This window comes from Halichoerus grypus, chromosome 9 (genome assembly GCF_964656455.1).
Source record: "Halichoerus grypus chromosome 9, mHalGry1.hap1.1, whole genome shotgun sequence".
Taxonomy (NCBI): domain Eukaryota; kingdom Metazoa; phylum Chordata; class Mammalia; order Carnivora; family Phocidae; genus Halichoerus; species Halichoerus grypus.
Genome location: NC_135720.1, coordinates 116,350,690 through 116,372,452, shown reverse-complemented (window position 1 = coordinate 116,372,452; position 21,763 = coordinate 116,350,690). Strand labels below are relative to the sequence as shown.

Below are 21,763 nucleotides of genomic sequence, written 5' to 3'. Positions count from 1 at the left end.
CTGCAAGTTCTCAGGATCTTCTTCCAAATCCTTAGCTCTACTTTCCCCCACTTAGGAAAGATAACTGTGTATGAGGGAGAACTGCAGAGCTGAGACCTGCGATGGCTTGAAGAGTTCCCAGGGTTATGGCCTGGGGTGAACTGCAGGTAAAGTGGGGGGCTTGGGTCTACAGTGGTTCAGCGGGAGTTGGGCCTGTGGCTGGGGGAGTGGGGGTGGGAGGACAGAGAGGAAGCTTGGGGGATACAGAGATACCTTTTCCTCCAGGGTGAAGGAGCTGAGCACTTACTTTGGGAGAAGGAGGGGATGGATCAGCTCCTTTCTGGCAACTCCGTTTTGGGAATACGTGCTTGGTCTCCCTTTCCCCCTTTGATAATTGGGCTTCTTAGAGTTCCTGGGCGCGTCAGTGTTCAGATCTATTTTTTAAAATTCCAGCCACCCACCCACCACCCCTGCCAAGACGCGACGCCACCTCGTGAATCGACAGGAGTGTGTGTGGTGGTGGAAGGGGAGGTCCGAGCACAGCTGTAATTCCGGTCTGTTATTTGTTCGTCGTATCTTGGGAGCGCTTATATAGGGAGGGAAGGTGAAGGTAGGCAGTCTACGGAGACTTACAGGAGTTGGGCTTTTTGCAAAAACACAGTCGGGGCATCATTAACCCTCCCCGGCCTCCACCTTCAGATTAGTACTCCCCACCCCCGCCTGAGGCAGTCGCCCTCCCGGGCTGTGTCCTTCCCCTCTGCGTCCAAGCGGAGCCTACAGAGCTGAGGCCCTCGCCTGGACCAGTCCCAGGCTCCAGACATTTAGGTCACGGCCCCAAACTGGTCGTTCTGGTTTCCAAGGCGTTCGGGTTCGCTCCTGACCCCCTACCGCCACCCCACCCTCACATCACACACCCCGGGGCACAAATCGGTTTTATTGAGACTTTAGACCTGCAAAGACCTTGTGAATAGAGGGAGGGATTCAGACAAGCTTCGAAATCCTTTTTCCTCAAGGGAAGCGCCTTTAAATGCTAAGTAAAAGCCTACCCAGGTATCGGGAAGGGGTCACAGGCGGAGGTGCGGGGCGCCTGGAGCTCGGGAGCCTGGATGCGGTGCGAGGGTCTGCGTCGGAAGCCGCCCACAGGAGCTCCCAGCTAAGGGCAGATTGTGGGGGTCCCCCAAGTTGAAAGACGGGTGGAAACCACGCGAGCGTGAGTCAGCGCTGCCCCGGGGGCCCTCCGCCCCTTGGAGGTGGGTCGTATACCGGGAGCCGAGTAGAGTAGGCCAGGAGAAACTGGGCCAAGCTGCACTTTTAGCTCGAGGGGCCTCGAGGACTCTTCGCGTCCCTGGAGACAAGGGCACTACACGCACTTCATAATGAAGAGTTGTAAGACGCTGACCTGGGGCTGGCCGGCGGGCGGGGAGGGGTGGGGTGGGGTCCGCCTGCGCTGGCTTCAGCCCCGATCCGGCGGAGGACGAAATGCGGAGGGTTGCCTTTCCCTGGTCTATTCCCCAGCGCCCTTCCCCCCCACCCCCCACCCTGGGGGAAAGAGAACTTCATGTTCCTCAGCGGAGCGGGACGCCTGAATTGGGAAGTGGGGCGAATCAAGGCCAGGAAATCGGACCCTCGGGTCGCTGGTGCAGCAGGGTCTGGACTGGCCTTCTCTCGATTCCCAGGATATGTTTGCCGCTTCTTCCTCTCCCCACGGGCCTAAATGGATCGCTCTGCCTGTTTCCTCCCCCGCTCCCGGAAGGCAGTGGAACGTTCCACTGCCCCTCCGGTCCGGGCCTGCGTTACAGGGGACGCGGGCACGGTTGCCAGGGAAAGCCCCGGACGTGACGGCGAAGCGCGACCCCTAGCAGCCTCCCCTCTCCCATCCGTCATTCCCCTGCGCGCGCTCTCCTTACACCCTTCCCCTCCCCCCGCGGGTTCCAGTCTAGGGAGAAGTAAGCAGCAGGCGGAGCCAGGCTCACTGACCTAGGCCAGGTGGGAGCTTGCGTTCTCCAGGAGGCTGCGCTGCTGCTCAGGGGTCTTTTCTTGCAAAACCCAGGGTCGTGCATGGCTGGGATGGTGCATTAGGAAAATCCTGGGCCTAGGGACTGAGTCCCCGGTGAGTTGGGGGCGGGGTTTCGGGTGCGTGTCGGTGCGTCGACGTGTAGGGGGGTGTGTTTCCCTACAGCCCTGAAGTAACTTCAAAGCGGGCTATTTTGTGACCTGGACCTAGTGTGAGCACGGGCGGGAGGTCTCGAATGCCGGGCGTCTGCTCCGAGGGGAGAGCGTGTTGCCATCTGTCTCACAGGCCCTCATCGCCCCCTTCTCAGGCGGGAGCATGCTGGGCCTCAGGGGGCTGCGGCTCCCCCCGGCGGGGATCCTGCTCCTGTTGCCGTTCCTGCAGCCGCGGCTGCTGCCCGCGGCCCCCGCGCCCCATCGCGCTTCCTACAAACCGGTCATCGTGGTGCACGGGCTCTTTGACAGCTCATACAGCTTCCGCCACCTGCTGGAATACATCAACGAGGTCTGGCAGGGGACACCCGGTTGTGGGGCGTTGGAGGCGTCTGTAGTGACGGGGGAAGGAGAATGGGGAACTGAAAGCTGCCCTTCTGGGCCTGCTCAGTTCCTCGAGGAGCTGGTGCCGGCGTTGGGAGAGTCGAGGGATGAGATCCCGGGTTCTAGCAGGGCGCGATAGGCATGTGGACGCTGGCCAGGGGGCGGTGTGGAGGGAATTCATAGTCCATCCCCTGTTGCAGCATTGCCCCCTTCCCACAGACACACCCTGGGACTGTGGTGACAGTGCTCGATCTCTTCGATGGGAGAGAGAGCTTGCGACCCTTGTGGGAACAGGTGCAAGGGTTCGGAGAGGCTGTGGCCCCCATCATGGCAAAGGCCCCCGAAGGGGTGCATCTCATCTGCTACTCGCAGGGTAGGCGCCCTCCCCTTCCTGACTTCTAAGCCCTATCTGAGGCTTGATCCTTACCTGAGGGACACTTCCTAGTGTCCCCTTTTCTGAACCCCAATGTTCCAGCCAGAGCACTAGTACCTGAGACCTACTTTTCTGACTTCCCTCAGCACCTGGGTCTTATCTCTGTGTTCCCAGTGGGAGGGAGGCTCCCCGCCCTGCTGCTCCCTTTTGCCATTACCCATGGTTCTTGGACATAAGGGATAGTGGGGCAGTAAAAAGCACCCTACAGTTAGAGTCAGAAGACCCAGAATCTGATTCCGGCTCTGTCACTTACACGACGTGTTACCTTTTGCCACAGGGTGTGCCTGCTTTCTCTGGGCCTCAGTCTCCTTATGGACTTGTGGTGGTGGGGGGGGCCAAGTGGGGAGGCTGTTGGCCTGGCTGTCGCTAAGTCTCAGCCTAATGTGGCATTCTGTTTCCAGGGGGCCTGGTGTGCCGGGCACTGCTCTCCGTCATGGATGAGCACAATGTGGATTCTTTCATCTCTCTCTCCTCTCCACAAATGGGACAGTATGGAGGTGAGTGGGGATGGTGGGCTCCATAGGGGGCCCCGAGGTTTGGGGAAACACAGGTTTGGGGCCACTGGACACTGCTGTTCTCTTGCCAGATACGGACTATTTGAAGTGGCTCTTCCCTACCTCCATGAGGTCTAACCTCTACCGGATCTGCTATAGCCCCTGGGGCCAGGAATTCTCCATCTGCAACTACTGGCACGGTGAATAGGGGATGCCAAACTGGGGTCTGCATGGAGGGGGCACCCTGGGGGTAGGGCCTGCTGCTTCCCTGTACCATAACCAACAGCGGTGATGCTGAAGATAACGTATATGTATTGAGCATGTACTATGTGAATAGGCACTGTTCAGAACACTTTATGTGTATTACCATATTGCTTCAGAGTGTAGTCTGGGGCAGGGGTCAGCAGACTTTTTCTTTGAAGGGCCAGATAGTAAATATTTGGTTGTGACTGTTTTCCTTACCTGTAAAATAATAGTATAGTATCTACCCTATAGGGGGTTGCGAAGATTAAATAAATTAACGAACGTGATGTACTTTGAACAGTACATGGCATCATAGGTTCTGGGTAAAGGTGTTTGCTGTCATGTTTACAATTATTATTGTTGTTACTGTTATATTAGTATTCACCTTGTCTATTATTGTAGTCCCCTGATTGGCCTTCCAGCCTCTGGTCTTGCCTTTTTGCCCTGCTTCTCTGACTCTCTTTCTTTTCTTTTCTTTTTTTTTTAAAGATTTTATTTATTTATTTGACAGAGAGACACAGTGAGAGAGGGAACACAAGCAGGGGGAGCGGGAGAGGGAGAAGCAGGCTTCCCGCGGAGCAGGGAGCCCAATGCGGGGCTCGATCCCAGGACCCTGGGATCATGACCTGAGCCCAAGGCAGACGCTTAACGACTGAGCCACCCAGGCGCCCCTCTGACTCTCTTTCTAACTGCTGTTTGTACCTAGACCCCCACCATGATGACTTGTACCTGAATGCCAGCAGCTTCCTGGCCCTGATCAATGGCGAAAGAGATCATCCCAACGCCACTGGTGAGACCCTAGGCTCCTACCTGGGTCCTGTTTTCTGCCTCTCTGACCCCCTGTGTTTCCCTCTCCAGCCTGGCCCGACCCCTGTGACTGACTCAAGCTCTTTCTTCCCATTCTTCAGCATGGAGGAAGAACTTTCTTCGTGTGGGCCGTCTGGTGCTGATTGGGGGCCCTGATGATGGTGTTATTACCCCCTGGCAGTCTAGGTAATAAGGGACTGTGTGGCCTGAAGATGGGCTAAGGACATCCTCCAAACCCCAACAGTTTTCATCTCAGGCCTGAAACTGGCCTGTACCTCCCACTGTCCAGTTCATGCCCCACCCTCCACGGATCCTGTCACTCAAGACCAAAACGTGGGAGTCATCCCTCAACTCCTTGTATCCAGCCAGTCACTAAGTCCTGCAGACTCTGCTTCCTCTCCATCCCTAAACCCCTGCTTTGTGAAAGCTTTTAACTTTCAGATAATCACAGATTCACAGGAAGTTGCAAAGATAGTTTATTTATTTATTTTTTTAAAAGAGTTCATTTATTTATTTGACAGAGAGAGAGAGCCAGTGAGAGAGGGAACACAAGCAGGGGGAGTAGGAGGGGGAGAAGCAGGCTTCCCGCGGAGCAGGGAGCCCAATGCGGGGCTCCATCCCAGGACCCTGGGACCATGACCTGAGCCGAAGGCAGATGCTTAACGACTGAGCCACCCAGGCGCCCGCAAAGATAGTTTAGAGTGGTCCTGGGTATGTATCCTTCACTCGGTTCCCCCCATGATTGCATCCTATGTAACTACAGCACAATATCAAAACCAGGAAATTCTCATTGTAGGCTGTGTGTGTATGGTTCCATGCCATTTTATGTTTCTTACCAACTCTTTTACATACCTGGGCTTCCGTAATAGCTTCCAGCCCCGTCCCCTCCATCCTATTCCTCAGGAAAATCCATGGCTCCATTGTGCTATGTGTGGGCCTCTGTTGCAGATCATCATGAGTGATCTGAAATGTCACCTAAGCTACTTTAGTCCTCAACAAGTTTTTTTTTTTTTAAAGATTTTATTTATTTAATTGACAGAGAGAGAGGGACAGGAGAGAGGGAACACAAGCAGGGGGAGCGGGAGAGGGAGAAGCAGGCTTCCTGCTGAGCAGGGAGCCCGATGCGGGGCTCGATCCCAGGACCCTGGGATCATGACCTGAGCCGAAGGCAGACGCTTAATGACTGAGCCACCCAGTCGCCCCCCTCAACAAGTATTTATTGAGCACTGTATGTATGCCCAGGCACTGTCCTGGGCCATTGGGATGCAGTGGTAAGTGAAAGAGAAGTCCCTGCTATTACGTAGCTTAGGATCTAGTAGTGTAGGAGACAGATAGTAAATGTAAACATACATGTCAGGTGGTGGTAAGAGGAGTCGGGGCAAGGGATTGGAAGATGACTGGAGCCTATGTCAGACAGTGGCCAGACAAGTCCTGGAAGAGTTGTCATTTGAGTATTAAGGAAGTGAAGGAAGGAGCTGTGCAACAATCTGGGGGGAAAACGACTCAGAGAAAGGAATAGCATCTACAAAAGTCCTGGGGCAGGTGTGAGGAATAAGGAGGCCAGTGTGGCTAGAGCACAGGGAGCTGGGGAGAGGGTGGGAGACGAGATGAAAGGGATAGTGGGGAGCCAGTGACGTGTAGCCTTTGTAGGGCAGTCAGGCCCTTGATTTTTTTTCCCCTAAAATATACATAACATAAAATTTACCATTTTAAGTGTACACTTCAGTGGCATTCAGCACATTGACATTCTTGCGTAACCATCACCACCATCCATCTCTAGAACTTTTTTTCTTCCCAAACTGAAACTCCATAGCCATTAAACATTAACTTGGGACGCCTGGGTGGCTCAGTTGGTTAAGTGTCTGCCTTTGGCTTGGGTCATGATCCCAGGGTCCTGGGATCGAGTCCCGCATCGGGCTCCCTGCTCAGCGGGAAGTCTGCTTCTCCCTTTCTCTGCCACTCCCCCTACTTGTGCTTGTTCTCTCTCTCTGACAAATAAATAAAATCATAAAAAAAAAAAAAAACATTAACTCCCCATCTCTGCTTCCCCCCCAGCTCTTGGCAGCCATGGCACTTGACTTTTTATTTTGAGTGAGATGGGAAGGCTTTGGAGGGTTTTCTTTTTTTTTTTTTTTTTTTTTAAAGATTTTATTTATTTATTTGACAGAGACAGCGAGAGCAGGAACACAAGCAGGGGGAGTGGGAGAGGGAGAAGCAGGCTTCCCACCAAGCAGGGAGCCCGATGTGGGACTCGATCCCAGGACTCCGGGATCATAACCCGAGCCGAAGGCAGACGCTTAACGACTGAGCCACCCAGGCGCCCTTTGGAGGGTTTTCAGTGAAGGAGTCATGGGACGCCCATGGATGGGATTTATTCTATCTCATTTTACCTCCACAACCCTCTGAAGATAGTAATATAGCACCTTTTAGATGCCAAGGCACTATTCTAAGTACTTTTCAAATAAACCTTATTTAGTCCTCATAGAGCCAGTGACTGGTGAAGTCAGGCTATCTAACTTAACCACGGGGCTTCACTTCCTCTCTGCAAAGGAAGTATTCTTAGATAGGACAAAGAGAGTAAGTAATGTGCTCGGCCACACACGGGTGGGAGTGTGCGGCAGAGCTGGAGTTCAGATCCAGGTCTGTGTGCCCGTGCTGCTCTCCTACACCCTTACCTGGTAATGTTTGTTCTTCATGGCCAGTGCCCACTCATGGCCCATGTCGTTAAATAGTACTTTTGAAAAACTTAAGACCTTTTTACTTTGGAATAATTTCATACTTGATAAGTTGCCAAAGTATTACAAAAACAATCTTACGTATTCTTCACCTAGATTTTCTAAATGTTAACATTTTACCATGTTTATGCCTTCATCCATTCTCTGTAAACATACACACGAGGCCTAGGTGTGTTTGTGAACCATTTAAGAGTAGGTTGTAGACATGAGGTCTCTTTATCCCTGAAACTTCAGTATGTCAGTGACTGTTTCCTGTGTATAGGACATTTCTTACATAGCCACGGTACAGTGATGAAAGTCAGGAACTTAACATGGATAGGCTACTCTGTAGACCTGATTCAAGTATTTTCCAGTTGTCGCCATAGGGAAAAAAAAAAATCCATTGCAAGATCCAACCTGGGATCATGAGTCCCATTTACTTGTCCTGTCTCTTTAGTCTTTGTTTTTTTTCTGGAATACTTCCTCAGTCTTTGTCTCTGACATCGAAATTTTTGAGGTGTATGGTCCAGCCGTTTTGTAGAATGCCCATCAGTTGGGGTTTGTCGGCTGTTGGCTCACGAGTAGATTCAGGTTATGCATTTTTGATGGGACTCTGCAGAAGCCATGCTGTATCCTCTCTATCACCTCATGAGGTACAGGGTCCCCATTTTGAGTGTCTTCCTTGCTGCCATGAGTTCCTGAAGTCCCCTAGCCTACCTTGATTTTCTCCACCTGTCCTGATAACCTCCTCCCCTGCCCACCCTCAATCTCTTTGTAGCTTCTTTGGTTTCTATGACGCAAATGAAACGGTCTTGGAGATGGAGGAGCAACCGGTGAGCCCCCTGGGATTACTTCCCCTTTCTTCGTGCACTGTCCCACCTCAGACTGTAGCCCTCCCTGCCGCCGACCCTTGAGAGCGGAAGGGTTCACCCTGTGGGGAGGGGACCTGGGACACCAGCAGGAACTCATTTTGTTTTTCCGTCTGTCTGTCTGCTGTGACCCTTCGCCCACCTTGAAGGTTTATCTGCGGGATTCTTTTGGGTTGAAGACTCTCTTGGCCCGGGGAGCCATAGTGAGGTGTCCGATGGCTGGGATCTCCCACACGGCCTGGCACTCCAACCGTACCCTTTATGAGGCCTGCATTGAACCCTGGCTCTCCTGAGGATGTCCTCAGGGATCCGCCAGGAACTCCCCAGCCCAGAGACCGAGCAGTGGCCTTGGAAAGCAGATGTCAGGCTCCAGTGTGCCTGTGACCACCCCATTGCTCCCACACTGCCCGCACCAACCAGGGCTCCCAGGACCCCTTCCTCTTCTCCTCTGTGAATGACGAATGCTGGCCTCCTGCACCTCATGTCTGGGGTTTGCTCCGTGCTCTCTCACCCTCCCAAGGCCGAGGCAGGGAAGAGAGAAACCAGGTTTTGAACTTGCGGCTACTCTGCTGCTCCTCGGTCTCGGGCTGTACCGGAGGAGAACCCAGCCCCTGCCCGCTGTGGGGGTCTCCTTCCAGGCCACTCAGGTCATTTTTAGCTTCTGTTCTCCCCATGTTCCCTTTTCCTCAGCCCTCCCAACTCCCAGGAAGGACTACCCATGAGAGTGGGGTTCTGAGGCTCCCCTATGGGGACAGTTCCGTTCTTGAAATGTCAGTGTTGGGGATTATCTATGGCCTGTGAGGCCCATCTCAGGTTTGGGGATCCCCCAGTCCCTATGTTCAGTGTTGGGGTACCCCCTGGGAGCCTAGTTTCTTTGAGGCCCCAGCCCCTCTTTTAGCTACCATTGAATGGGTGTTAACCCTGTATTAATGGAAATAAAGTTCCATTTCCTCAGTGTGGCTTGGCTCATTTCCAGGTGAGGGGGACCTGGCTCCCCAAGGAGGGTGGGGATGGAGAGCCTGAGGTCTGGGTGCCCGGATGCCTGGTCTGGGGTGGGACCCCCTTGGTGTTTCCGCTCTCTAAATGCCCATTCTGTGTGGGTTCCTGATTCTCTGTGGGTTCTTTCCTGCAGAGGACAATTCTCTTCCTGTCCCAGCCTAAGCTTGGGGGGCTGAGCCCAGGGCTCCAGTGGTTTGTGCCCCAGCCTCATGGATGGAATGCGCCTGCCACCCCCAGGCTAGACGAGGGGCCTAAGGGTCAGGGTGGGCATTCGTTGTACCCCTTTTTGACCTTTGTAGGCCACAGTTGGGTGAGGGGCTGGACAATGAGCCTCCTCTTCCTTGAAAGAAGGAATTTTGGTGGAGACAATAGGGCCCTGTCTACTCTCGCATGGGGGGTGGTGGCTGACTCAACTCTGCCCCCCCCCCGCCAAGGCCCTAACAAATGTCATCAAGAAATGGGGAAATTTCCCCTTAGTGCCCTAGGCTGTCCCCCTGCCCCCCCCCCCTTGGCCTTTTGTGACGACTTGCCCTCCTTTCTTTCTTCAGCTGATCTTGCCTCTTCTCCCATCACCTGACCCTGCTTTTCTCTGCCAGTTCTGTCTCCCTGCCCCCCACTTCTCCCCCAGTCTGTGTTGGGTTGAGGGGTGTGGCAAGGGCCAGGGGTACCAGTGATGTTACAGAGCCAGTAGCCTCTGCTGATTTGGGGAGTCCAGAAATAAGGGGCCTCAGAGGGTTGGAAATTTACTTCTAGGGGGCCCTTCGCTGGGGTGGTGGTGAGGGTAGTGGGACTTGGACCCCACGGAGCAGATCAAGCAGGAACTATGAAGTCTTGTGGGAGGGGGCAAGAATGGGAGGATTCTGTCTGGCCCAGCCCCTCCTCTCCTTCCCAGCCTGCCCAACCCGCCCACCAGTCTGAGCTGCTGCTGCTGAGGCTGGTCTGCTTGAAGTCTCCCGGAGAGAGGGAAAGACAGGTGGGGAGACCATGTCAATGGGGGATGAGCCTTAGAATGAGTGTGAGTTGGGGAGTGTTGTGTGAGGGGTGTTGGTGTGGGAAGTAGTAGGGATGTATTTAAGGTGCATTTTCTAGGTGCATGGTTTTGGGTGCAGGGTGTGAGGGGGTGTAATGGTGAATATCTGAGGCTTCGAAGATAGAAAAATTAAGATAGAAGAGGGCATGTTACAGATAGGAGGGTCCTGGGGGAGAGTTAACTGGGTTGTGCAGAGGGGAGGTGGAGGGAGTGTGTTGGGGTGTGCCCTTGCATGATGCTGCGGGGACCGTGTGCGCTGAACGAAGGGGTCACATTAAATGTACATGCAGGTGTAGACAATGCTGGTGGCTAGTGCAAGTGTGTACAAATGAACGTGCTGACTCCCTTAGAGGGCACTAGCCGACTGCTCTTGGAGGGGCTGGAGCTGGAGAGCTTACAGGAGAGGGGAAGGGCCTCCATTAACCTCTTCTTGCCTGCAGCCTGCAGTTTGGAGTCAAGGAGAATCATGGGGTCCAGGGATGAGCTGTACACTCTCTTAGGCGGACTCTCATTCCTCCTGCTACTGATGTCAGTCCAGGGGGCCAAGGGTGGATCCCTTAAAGAGAGGTGATGACAGAGGGGGCGGGGGCAGGTATGAGGTCTTCAGGAAACCTGCTGGGGGTGGGACTTCAACAGGTGGCAAAACCATGAAGTTTAGAATGGGGGGGGGTTGTCACCCCCAGGGAGGGTGGGGCCTCAGTGGAGCCTTGAGGGGAGGGGGATTCCTGGCCCCCAGGGCCTGGCCCACTCAGTGTCTCTCACCTTCTCCGGCCTGGGTGCAGTCAGGGGGTCTGCTCCAAGCAGATGCTGGTGGTCCCCCTCCACTACAACGAGTCCTACAGCCAAGCAGTGTATAAGCCCTACCTGACTGTGTGCAGTGGAAGGCACGTCTGCAGCACCTACAGGTGAGGGCTGGGGAGCCTGGACTCTGCAAGTCTTTCAAGAAAAACTTTAAGAACCCAGACCAAAGTCCATAAACCAACGTTCACAGCCAGGCCTGTGTTCTAGGACCACATACCGAGTGGCATGGAGGGAGGTGAGGAGGGAGGTGCAGCAGACCCACGTTGTGTGCTGCCAGGGCTGGAAGAAGCGGCATCCGGGGGCGCTCACCTGTGATGAAGGTGAGACTGGGTCTTCCCAGGCCTGGGGACAGGGCGCGCTGCAGGGCTGGGGAAGCTGGCTGTTGGTCCTGTCTTGAACCGCCCTCCTGCACCCACAGCCATTTGCGCCAAGCCCTGTCTGAACCAAGGCGTCTGCATCAGGCCAGAGCAGTGCGAGTGCGCCCCAGGCTGGGGTGGGAAGCACTGTCACGTGGGTGAGTGGCCCACCCCCATCCCCACCTCCAGCGGCATCAGGACCTCACCACCCTTGGGGCGCCAGCTCGCCCCCACCCTTTAGCCCTCTCCTCTTTCCCTTAACTAGACGTGGATGAATGTAGGACTGGCGTCACCCTCTGCTCGCACCATTGCATCAACACGGCGGGCAGCTTCACCTGCCGCTGTCCCCAGGGTCTGGTGTTGGGCCTGGACGGGCGCACCTGCGCAGAGGGCGCCCTGGAGCCCCCAACCGGTGCCAGCGTCCTCAGCATGGCGGGTGAGTGAGTGGGGCGGCGAGGGCCCGGGCTCGACTGGGCAGTGGGTGACACTCTCTTTTGTCTCAGTTCGGGAAGCAGAACATGATGAGCGCGTCTTGAGGCGGGAGATCCGGGAGCTGCGAGCGCGCCTGGAGCGGCTGGAGCACGTGAGTGGAGATGGGGGTCAAGCCCTCCCGGCAGGGTGTGCCCCACCCCAACACTCCTGAGGTGTCTCTTCCTTTGTAGTGGGCTGGTCAGGCCGGGGCCTGGGTCCGAGCTGTGCTGCCCATGCCACCGGAAGAGCTACAGCCGGAAAAGGTGGCAGAGCTATGGGGCCGCAGTGACAGGATCGAGTCTCTCAGCGACCAGGTGCTGCTGCTGGAGGAGAGGCTAGGCGCCTGTGAGTGAGTCCTCCTACCCCTCTCTGCTTGAACCCCCCTCGCCCAATAGCTGCCCCCAGCTCTCCGAGACACCTTTCCCTAGATCACTTTTCTCTTTTCCCCAAGCCCTTCCCCAACACTTCAGTCTTCCCGTACTGTCCCTAGATATCCACACTTCACCCATTCTTCTCGTGCCCTGTCCCCAGTCCACTTCTTGTTGGGTGAGAGTCTCTCCAGTGCCCTGGTAGCCCCAGAAGTCTACAGCCAATGTGTCTGCTTGCTTCCTTGTCATTCACCAGGCTCCTGTGAGGACAACAGCCTGGGCCCAGGCCTCAACCGGCCAAAAAGGAACCTCTCCAGAGCCCCGGTCCCCTAATTTATACAGAAACTGGCCCCGCTAATCCTTTGGGATCGGCCAGGTGGGGAAGTGCAGATAAGGTTATCTGCCACTAAGGAGCAATAGTGATGGAGACTTCCAAGAGCTGAAGGAAGGTGGGGAAGATGGGTGCCTTGGGCCCACCCGAGTCTTCTGGCTGGGGCAGGTTGCCTGGGCGAGAACCACTTTAATGCCTTCACAAATGCAGCCAGAAAGTGCCCAGATCTCTCTCTCTGTCTTTATTCTCGGTTTCTTGCTGTTATCCAGATAATTAATAAAAACCAACCACGCAAAACTGGGTCCCGCCCTCTCCTTTTGCTCCCAGCCCACCTCCCCAGTTTATGGGCACAGGTCTGGGGTGGGAGGCAGGAGTGGTTAATGCCACAGGGAGGAAATGAAAACTGGCTCAGAGAGGGGAAGCCTCAAAAGAAAGAGAAATAAATTAAAAGCCCTCCCATCCCGTCCAGCCAGGGTTCAGTTCCTTTCCCCAATTCCCCAGGGAGCAGAAGTGAGTGCAGCACCTGATGTCTGCCTCTTCCCTTGTGTGTGGTTAGAATGGTACAGCAGGGCTGCAGGGGGCTGGATTGGGGCCAGGACCACTGAAGAACCGTACCACAGGGACAGGGGGAAGCAGAAATGTGGAGACCAAACTGGCATCTAGGAGTATGCTCACCCCTGGGCACCTGGGTATGGGCAGGATGAGACAGACCTCTGAGTGAGAAGAGTCCAGCCTCCACTGACAGGCTCCATGGGAGGGAGTGTGAGGGTGCTGAAGAGTGTTCCCAGGATAAGCCAGGAATGTTCCAGGCATCACTTCCAGCCACAGTGTGAGGAGTCCTCACAAATGGATAAGTCCACTGAATCCATGGACTTGTGGGAGGGTATTGTTCCACAGAATGGATGAGTCCACTGGCCAATGTGGGGTGGAGAGGGAGAGAAGATCACAACGGAAGAGGGTCCACTGGGGAAAGGATGGCGTGTTCCCACCCTCATGTAGGTGAGCCACTGGAGATGAGGGGGGAGGTAACCGTCCCACAGACAAGATGGCACAGGAGGTGGGTGGGGTCAGAGTGGAGACTGCACCGAGGCAAGAGAGTCCGTGGGGGAGAGCTGGGAGGGGGCAAGGAGCGGTGCTGTATCCACATTCACTTCAGAAGTTGAAGATTCCCAAGAGGAGAACAGTGGGGAGAGGAGAAACAAGGAAGAGGATCAGGGCGCACTGGGCGGGTAGGTGTGGGAGGAAGGTGGGGGTAGATGGGAGGGGAGTTCAGAGCCGGGCCTCGCCCACCCCTCCAGACTTCTTCAGATAGTCACCACCGCCCCGGCCATCAGTGGAGATTTCCCGGAAAACGGTGAGCATGGAGTGTCGGACTCTGTCAGCCAGAGCTGGGACGTCATCTGGTGTCAGCCCTTCTGTGGGCACCGGGGGCAGCACCCGTACCTGACATCGCCCTGGGAGGGGGTGAGCACCATCATGGCCTGTCTCCCTGGGCCTTTGCCCGCAGGTGGGGCACAGTTTCTGAGCTCTCCTGCTCCTCCCTCCCCAACCTTTCAGTTCTCTTCCCCCTACCCTGGACAACTGGCCCTGTGCTTGCCAGCTGCCACCTGGTCTGAGGCCCTCCTGCACAAAGCCTTCCCCATGCACCCAGTCCAGACACCTCCTCAGCACCCTTTCAGCCCCCATCGTCTCAGCTTAGCCTTTACTGCCGAGTGTTACTATAGCATTGTGCACACAGGCCTTATCTCTCCCACTGGACAGTAACGGCCCCTCCTGGAGGGACCGAGCGTTACCTGTGTAGCAGGGCATGGTGGGTGCTTAATAAATATTTATTGGTTGATGTGCGGTCACACTGGATGATCCTTTGGACATCTCAGTTCTGACACCGACCCATCCTCCTCCCTGGTGGGGCCAATCCCTCTAACCTCTCTCATCCATGGCCTTTCTGGCCACCCCCAGCCCCAGGTCTACTCAAGAGCCCTCACCGGAAGTGAAGCGGCGCTCCTTCTTGCAATAGAAGTCTTGATAGGAGGACATGACTATGGGGACAATGGGAACCTGGGGAAAGGGAAAAACAAACAGCCCACAGTTCCCTTCCAAGGCCCTATGACAAGCGTCTGCCAAGAAAGAAAGGGATGGTGGAAGCTGGGGGGCTCAGTAGCAGAAGGGGAAGTAGTCGTTACCTGGGCTTGCACTGCAAGGTGGAAGGCGCCACGTTTGAAGGGCAGCATGGAGCCATTGTGGTTTCTCGTGCCCTCAGGAAAAACCCAGACCCGCACCTGGGGAACCACACACGGAGGGGTCAGAATATGGTTGTGACGCTGTAATGGGACCGCTGAGGCCCGCTGGCCCTGCATCTCAGTTTATTTACAACTGTGCTACTCCACAATGCCCCAACCCTCCTTTTCCACAGGGTGACTCACGTCCTGGGTGAGCAGGGTCTGGGCGACTTCAGACATGACACTGATGGCATCCCCTGTGCGCTTCCGGTCGATGAAGATGACTCCTGCCAGCCAGCACGCCAGCCCAGCAGAGCCAGCCCACAGCAGCTCACGCTTGGCAATGGGCACACAGCGGCCTGGCAGTACCTCCATCATCCCTAGGGCAAAGGTGGGGTGGGTGAAGGGTAAAGGCCAAAGGAGGCAAAGTGTCAGGGTAAGCGGGGCCACACTACTAAGGATTGGAGATAAAGGAAAAGGGAGACTGAGGGGAGGAAGAGGTGATTAAACATATATTAGCCTGCCTGTGCAGGTGAGAAGGCCTGGGCGGGGGGAAGGGGAGAAGGGAGCCAGGGGGCAAAGTTCAGATGAAGGGGAGGTGAGGACCCCTAGAGGAAGAGATTCTGGGGAAGGAAGAAGGGCATGGCAGGGGTGGGGGGGGAGGTGTGCCCTATGAGGGATCTCACCAAGCAGGTCCAGTGAGCTCTGGTGGTTGGAGACCACGACGTAGGGCTGGGAGGGAGGGAAGTGGTGAGCCCCGCGCACCTCCACTCGGATCCCATACAGGTATTTGATGTGCAGCAGCATCAAGCGCAAGATCCTGTGGGGTCATGGCAAGGGGTTCCAGCAGGACCCACTGCCGTCCGTCGGCAGGCCTCCGTTCCCCCATCCCGCTGTCTTCCCAGGCATCTTTGCAGTCTTCTGGCCTTCCTTGTCCCTGGGCTCTCTCTACTTTCCCTACACACCCCACATCCTCCCCATCCACTGCTCACTTCTGACTCAGGTTCTCTCATCACCCAACGCCCCCCCCGCTGGCCCTCACTTCATGTTCTCGACGTTTCGCCCTCGCACGGCACACACAGGGATGGCGAGCACAGCCAGGAAGAGGATCCAGCCATTGTAGAAGGCCATCTTGAAGAAGTATTTGGCACTGGGGCTGCAGAACCACAGGGCGGGCAGCAGGAGGGGCAGCAGAAGGAGGAGGAGCAGCGGCGCGGTCCATACCCCCGGCCACAGCTCCATTCTGGCCGCCTGCAGGGGACAGGGCAAGGGACAGTGGGCCTGGCTCCTGGGGGGGGGGGAGAGGGGTGGGCAGGGCACAGAAGCTATGAGGACAAGGGCCAGAGACACAGGGTGGGGTCAGGGCTCCCAGCAAAACCTGCCCAGGAAACCTCTCTGGGATGGGGGTGCGGGGGGCTGGGAGCTCAGGACTGCTCTCCCACCCCTCTCCTGGAAGGCTCTAGAAACATTCACAAAGACAAGAGACATGAGATACGGCCATCCACAACTCAGACACATGATAAGAGGACAACAGTAACCGCAATAGGTGACACTTGCAGCTGGTAAGGTCTTAGGACTGACTGTCTAGTGTGGTAGCTTGAACTGAGATGTGCTGGAAGTGTTAAGATACACATTAGATTTCAAAGACTTTGAATAAAAAAACAGAATGTAAAATAGCCCACTAATAATCTTTTGTATTGATTACATTTTGAAATCTTAACCTTTCAGAATACTGGCTTCGACAGAACATATTATTAAAATTAAATTCACCTTGTTACTTTTTACCTTCTTTGACGTATCTACCAGAATATTAAAAATTACATGTGGCTTGCCTTATATTTCCGTTGGGTTAGGGCTGATCTATAGACTATGTTAAACCCTTAAATAGGAACCACACAATTTACATTTTACAGGAGGTTAAATAACTTACCTGAGGGGACAGGGCTCCTCAGAGGCACTTCCTCGTTTAAACCTAAGCAGCTTGTATTCCTAACCACGGTGCCACTGCTGCCCGTATAAATACACATAGGTGTACACACAGCAGATACAGTTACGGGACAGAACACCCACAGACATTCTCAAGAGCACACTGGCTAGAATAAAGGCTCTGTCACTAACGCAAACACAAACCCACACAGTCATACAAAGACTGACCCGCTCACACCAGAAGGCAAACTTAAAATCACGCCCAGTAACAGATGAAGGAATGTGTAGTAAATGCATAACCAGAGAAATCCTTCTCCCCCAAGGTAACCACCCCCACCCCCCTTCCCACTCCCAGATAAACCCATGGACATACCAGGAGTAGCTACCATCTATCAATCCTGCCTCCACAGGCAGGCAAACAAATCCTTCTGCCCCCTTCCCCCCCTTCCAGGGATACTGCAGGCTACCTGGTCAGGCAGATACAATGCGTAAGGCCTGACCAAGTGAAAAAAAAAAAAGAGGGCAGAGAGTAAAAGAGACATCACACCACCTGCCCTGGGAGAGGAAAGAGTTCAGGAGGAAGAGGTGCCGGGAGGCACACAGAACCTGCCTTCTAGGTTCTTCCTCCTTCCTCCACTCTGCCCCACTGTTGGCCGCAGGGTCGGAAGTCACAAAATGGTGTTCAGGCAATACCTGTCACTCCCAGCAAGGCTACAGGCACTCCCTTCCAGTGACAAGGAGGTCTGTGTTCAAAGGTAAGTCCGTTGCCAATCAGGGAAGGTTAATAAATAGGCACTAGAGAAACAGTCGTCCACATGGCAACCACAGAGATCTTTCTGTGACACAAATCCGAGCATTTCCCTGTCTTGTCTACAGGCCCTTTAGACAAGTTGACTTCTGCTTCCATCTTTGGCCACACCCCCACAAAAGCCTTTTTCGCGCCAACTCCAGTTCCTCAGACACACCACAGTCTTTCATGCTTCTGTGCTGCGAACAGGCTGGAATGCCCTTCTGCCTCTTCATTTGCCTCACACAGCTCAGCCTCACGCTTTGGAAGCTTTCTTGAACCCCACCTGGCCTGAGTTTTCATTACACTTTCATCTCGATCACTGGTTCTCAAAGTGTAGAGATGCATATTCTTGGACCTCACCCCAGATCTCCCGAATCAGAAATTCTGGGCCTTGGGCCCAACAATCTGTATTTTAACAAGCCCTCCAAGTGAGTCTGGTGTGCACACAAGTCTGAGAACCACTGATTTTGACACCACAGTGTATGTAACTGCTCACTGGCATTTCTGTTCCTTCCCTAGTCTGTAAGTGGCTTGAGGGTAGGAACTCCCAATACCCGGGATAGCAGGAGGCAGAGAGGGGGCTCAATAAACATCTGTGGAACAGATTATAAGGCTGAACACATAACCACACAGCCATAATTAATGACAGAGATGATCAGGAATCAAATAGCTACACTCTTGAGGACTATTAACTGTGAAAAGATAAGTCACCAGAAAACCATGAACATAAGAAGCCTAACAGTAACCTAGTCTGAATATGCACACACAATATCCGGTCACATTGAAGGGAAAGCACCAACAATCAAGATAGCGCATCCCATCTCACACAGAAGAGAAACATACAGAATGGGGATTAACATGCCACAGGGGAGAGATGCTGCTGTCATCAAATACATGCCAACAGTGCAAAAAGAGTGGGGAACAGATAACGTGCACAGCAGGGCTGACCCTGTGGCATGCACTGAGCTCCATGAAGACAGGCTGTCCATAGCCCCCGGAAAGAGAATGTATGTGAAGAGACACAGGCCAGGAAGGTCAGCAAGGTAAGGCATATGGGGATGGTTCCCTGGGGACATGAAGTCCCCGTCATCTTTTTCTCTAATACACGACATTAAGTGACCCTCTCCGGAGCAGAAATGTCCAAGGATTAATAATTAGCACCATGGAGTGCCAAATGGGTAATGTGCATATGACTCACAAAAATATACTGCCAATAAAATGAAATAAATAGTATGTGTAACCAGAAGCACATATGCTGTGGACGTGTCACATCAGCATAAATATGATAAATATGTAAAGGATCACAGCACGCATAGATGTGGTGTGAACCCTGACTGGGAAACACATGCAGCACACAGGTCAGCCTGATCACAACAGGAGTGTGCACTAGTCAACTAAACCACAGGATCCCACACAGGAAGACTTACTGCATATGACAGGATCGTGGACATAATACATGATATATGAACCAAAACAAGTAAGGGATAATCTTTACATGCAAAAGTAAACATGCAAAAGCATAAAATGTGCAAGAAACATGAAACCACATAATGGATGCAATAACAAAAACTCACACATTTGAACAATGTCAAGACTGGGCATGAGACACGGACATAAGATAGGAGAATGGGCAATTCTGATGGAAAATAACACATCATTTCTCCACAATCCACGGATAGCATAGGGAGAAGCTAGCCGCACATAAGCCATTAAACATGTCAAAGGCACACAGACTCAATGTAGAAAACATGGCCCCCCACAAAGCATCTGTGTGTCAGTAAGGATCTAGCCCAGTGTGGATGGCCACTGAGAAAGGTCCTGTGCCTAGATGGAAACAGAGGTGTCTGAGGGCATTCCTAGGAAGCAAATTCTGCTGGGGGAAGGAGGGCAAGAAACCGCCTTCTCCCGGCCACAACCCCCTAAGAGTCATGTGGGGCCAAAGGGCAGGAAAAGGAATTGGGGACGGTGTCAGGAATTCCCTCTTCAGGACTCTCTGTCCACACCCCCATCCCAAATTCACAGGGTCTCCGGGTCTCTCCTCCCTCTGTGTCTCTTCCATCCTTCCTCCCTCTCAGGGCCCCTCTCCTTTCCCCAGCGACCCTCTCCCCAGTCCGCCTCCCAGACCCAATCTCTCCCCCATCCCCTCCTCCAAGTCCCTCTCAGCACCCTCCTCCCACTTCCTCCCATCCCTTTCCCGCCCCCACCTCAGTGGGGTGGGGGGCCCGGGGGGCTGGCCCCCTCCCCAGCCAGGCTGCGGCAGCGGTGGTGGCGGGTGGCTGTGTCTCTGCCTCGGTCGGGGTGTCGGTGCCAAGGGGGCGACAGGATTTGGGGGTGTCCTAGCCCCGGCCGATGGAGGGGAGGTGAGAGTGGGAGGCTGGGCCCATTGCGGTAGGAATGGTGGGGGGGTTGTCCCCCCAGCTCCCTCCCTCCCTCCCTTCCTTCCTGCTGTCTCTCTGAGGGCTGGGGCTGCTGTTGCCGCTATCCCCCCCCACCCCTCCCCAACGCCTGCTGGTTTCCGGGGCTGGCCAGGAAGTAGGGGGCGGTGACGAGCGGCCCGTTTTGCCAATCGCCTCCCAGAGACGCAGGCATCTCCTCCCAGCATCGACCAGTCTCCTCTTGGTAGCTCCGCCCCGCGAGAGCTCGGCTGGGTTCTGCCTGGGTCTCTGGCCTTCTCTGGCTCCAGCTGCGTCTTTTTCTCCTCCAACTCCCTTTCAGTACACATGGCTTGTGTGTCCCTTGGTGCTGTATTCCTTCCTTGGCCCATTCCTTCTTCATCAGCTCTCCTCTTCCTGGAAATTTCACTTGGTTTCTTCCATTCTCAACTCCCTTATCTGCTGTTTATTCCCTCCAACTCTTCTCCGAATACCTCTTTCCTGTCCCCCATTCAATTCCAGATATTTTCAAGCACCTACTATACGCCAAGCACTGAGTTCTCCACCTGTCGTCTTCTTTCCAGGGCTCCATCTCCCTGACCCTCCAGCTCTCGCTGGTTCTTTATGACTTTTGCCCTCCCCCTACCCCGTCCCCACTATCGCCCAGCAGTCCAGCTCCCTCCTTCAACCCCCTCAGGTCTTTAAAGAGAAGGGATACTCTCAGAATCTCTCCCTGCCCCTGTCCTCCCACGCTCTTTATTTAACCTCAGTACTTTTGCTTTTCTAGTTCCTTCCTATCGGTCTCCTTAGTCATTGAAGCTGAGACAGCCCCTCTCCACAACATAGAATCTGAGCGCATGTTTTCCAATAGAAACTGGGCATTAGGTTGCTTTAAAAAAGAAAATGAGAAAGAACGCTAGGTTACTCTGGGATGAGCATGCCTCGTTAATTCTGTGGTCCTGTATCTCTTCCCTCTCCAGCCCCTGATCTCCTCTTCCCCATACTTCCACTTTCCCTCTACCGGGATCATTCCATCACTCCTCTCCTTGGTTTCCACCTCTTCCTCAATAACTTTTCTCCTAAACCTGTACAGGCATCCTGTACCTTCACCTCCCGCTCCCTCCTCTAGGCAACTCCCAACCTCTCACCTTTCCTCACTTGAGTCACGTGGGACCTTTTACTGGGTTGTTGTACTGCCCTCAGCCTCTGTCCCCGCTGCCAGACACACCTCCGCCCTGCTTGAGTTTACACGCCCTGAAGTAGAGGATGTAAAGAACACTGGTAGTGGGAGGACTGTTACCTAGTTCTGCTCCTTGGGCCACAGTGAGGATCACTGACTGTAGAAAAGGCCCAAACTCGTACAAAAAGCCCAAGCTCTGGCTTGCCCAAGTCCCAGGGGTCCAACCCAGGAGGAAGACCCCAGTTCTGCAGGACACACTACAGGACGGAAGGGGCGGGCCTGACCCCATTCCACCGCGGGTCGCCCAAAAAGGGGCGGGCCTTAGCCCCCACGGCACCTACTCACAAAAGGGTGTAACTAGGCCTTTTCTGCTTTTAAGGTTTAAAACGGAGTCGAGATCAACTCTGTCATACTGTGTCACATTAAAAAGGTGCGGGCCTTTAGTTCTGTTCTGCAAATCACCTAAGGAGGAGCGGGCTGAATTCTCCAGCCGAGGGAGATGGGTTAACACCAGCGCCGCAGATTGATGCTCGCACCATCCAAACGTCGAGCTGATCCCAGTTCTGCTCCCTTCTTCACCAAAAGGGAGGGGCGAACCCAAGTTCTGCTCTCTACGTCACGGAAGGAGGCCGGAGCCATTTTGAACGCTGCGACCCTAGTATTTGGTCTCTTGCCGAGCTCTTCGCCGTCTTTTCCGATCTCGGCCAATCAGGGGTGAAAGAAACTGCCCAATCAGCCTAGAGAGACCACAGCCGGAGGACCCGGATGAGGCCGAGCCAAGGCCTTTGAACCCCAAACCCCGCCAATCGTAGAGCAGTCACCATGGCGACAAGA

At 54.4% G+C, this 21,763-nt stretch overlaps 3 protein-coding genes across 21 annotated transcripts; 2 read left to right on the top strand and 1 right to left on the bottom strand.

The window, feature by feature from the left end:
* Positions 1–6: 6 nt before the first annotated feature.
* On the top strand, positions 7–10,299 carry PPT2 (palmitoyl-protein thioesterase 2). Of its 12 annotated transcripts, none has more exons than XM_078055522.1 (10): positions 1,238–1,365; positions 1,915–1,965; positions 2,301–2,494; positions 2,746–2,899; positions 3,361–3,456; positions 3,546–3,653; positions 4,403–4,486; positions 4,605–4,689; positions 7,996–8,050; positions 9,978–10,299. In XM_078055522.1, the coding sequence occupies exons 3-10, from the start codon at positions 2,309–2,311 to the stop codon at positions 10,143–10,145; spliced, it is 936 nt and encodes a 311-aa protein (XP_077911648.1). In that variant the 5' UTR covers positions 1,238–1,365; positions 1,915–1,965; positions 2,301–2,308; the 3' UTR covers positions 10,146–10,299. The 12 variants fall into 12 exon arrangements, with proteins under 12 accessions (XP_077911650.1, XP_077911644.1, XP_077911652.1 ...); XM_078055523.1 differs by lacking the exon at positions 1,915–1,965 and adding an exon at positions 2,030–2,089 and having other exon boundaries at positions 1,303–1,365; XM_078055524.1 differs by lacking the exons at positions 1,238–1,365; positions 1,915–1,965 and adding an exon at positions 7–146.
* Positions 10,300–10,302: 3 nt separating this feature from the next.
* EGFL8 (EGF like domain multiple 8) lies at positions 10,303–12,739 on the top strand. Of its 5 annotated transcripts, none has more exons than XM_078055528.1 (8): positions 10,303–10,643; positions 10,898–11,020; positions 11,124–11,236; positions 11,335–11,430; positions 11,538–11,708; positions 11,776–11,855; positions 11,935–12,088; positions 12,368–12,739. In XM_078055528.1, the coding sequence occupies exons 1-8, from the start codon at positions 10,444–10,446 to the stop codon at positions 12,442–12,444; spliced, it is 1,014 nt and encodes a 337-aa protein (XP_077911654.1). In that variant the 5' UTR covers positions 10,303–10,443; the 3' UTR covers positions 12,445–12,739. The 5 variants fall into 5 exon arrangements, with proteins under 5 accessions (XP_077911654.1, XP_077911655.1, XP_077911656.1 ...); XM_078055529.1 differs by having other exon boundaries at positions 10,303–10,682; positions 11,935–12,092; XM_078055531.1 differs by having other exon boundaries at positions 10,334–10,707.
* Positions 12,669–21,188, bottom strand: AGPAT1 (1-acylglycerol-3-phosphate O-acyltransferase 1). Of its 4 annotated transcripts, none has more exons than XM_036108182.2 (7): positions 21,050–21,188; positions 15,704–15,912; positions 15,348–15,481; positions 14,866–15,041; positions 14,626–14,721; positions 14,428–14,500; positions 12,669–13,896 (listed from the first exon to the last, which is right to left on the bottom strand). In XM_036108182.2, exons 2-7 carry the CDS (start codon positions 15,901–15,903, stop codon positions 13,712–13,714), a joined length of 864 nt encoding a protein of 287 aa, XP_035964075.1. In that variant the 5' UTR covers positions 15,904–15,912; positions 21,050–21,188; the 3' UTR covers positions 12,669–13,711. The 4 variants fall into 4 exon arrangements, with proteins under 4 accessions (XP_035964075.1, XP_035964071.1, XP_035964070.1 ...); XM_036108178.2 differs by lacking the exon at positions 21,050–21,188 and adding an exon at positions 19,582–19,721; XM_036108177.2 differs by lacking the exon at positions 21,050–21,188 and adding an exon at positions 19,582–19,706 and having other exon boundaries at positions 15,704–15,949.
* Between the last annotated feature and the right edge of the window lie 575 nt (positions 21,189–21,763).

Excerpts from the sequence above, each read along its gene's own strand:
- PPT2 (XM_036108196.2), top strand. The coding sequence starts at position 2,229 with ATGCCGGGCGTCTGCTCCGAGGGGAGAGCGTGTTGCCATCTGTCTCAC. Across the intron at positions 2,900-3,360 it reads TCTCATCTGCTACTCGCAGG|GGGGCCTGGTGTGCCGGGCA; the intron begins GTAGGCGCCCTC and ends TTCTGTTTCCAG. Across the intron at positions 8,051-9,977 it reads TGGAGATGGAGGAGCAACCG|CCTGCCCAACCCGCCCACCA; the intron begins GTGAGCCCCCTG and ends TCTCCTTCCCAG.
- EGFL8 (XM_078055528.1), top strand. The coding sequence starts at position 10,444 with ATGAACGTGCTGACTCCCTTAGAGGGCACTAGCCGACTGCTCTTGGAG. Across the intron at positions 11,856-11,934 it reads GCCTGGAGCGGCTGGAGCAC|TGGGCTGGTCAGGCCGGGGC; the intron begins GTGAGTGGAGAT and ends CTTCCTTTGTAG. Across the intron at positions 12,089-12,367 it reads GGAGGAGAGGCTAGGCGCCT|GCTCCTGTGAGGACAACAGC; the intron begins GTGAGTGAGTCC and ends GTCATTCACCAG.
- AGPAT1 (XM_036108182.2), bottom strand. The coding sequence starts at position 15,903 with ATGGAGCTGTGGCCGGGGGTATGGACCGCGCCGCTGCTCCTCCTCCTT. Across the intron at positions 15,042-15,347 it reads GAGCTCACTGGACCTGCTTG|GGATGATGGAGGTACTGCCA; the intron begins GTGAGATCCCTC and ends CCTTTGCCCTAG. Across the intron at positions 14,722-14,865 it reads AGACCCTGCTCACCCAGGAC|GTGCGGGTCTGGGTTTTTCC; the intron begins GTGAGTCACCCT and ends GTGGTTCCCCAG.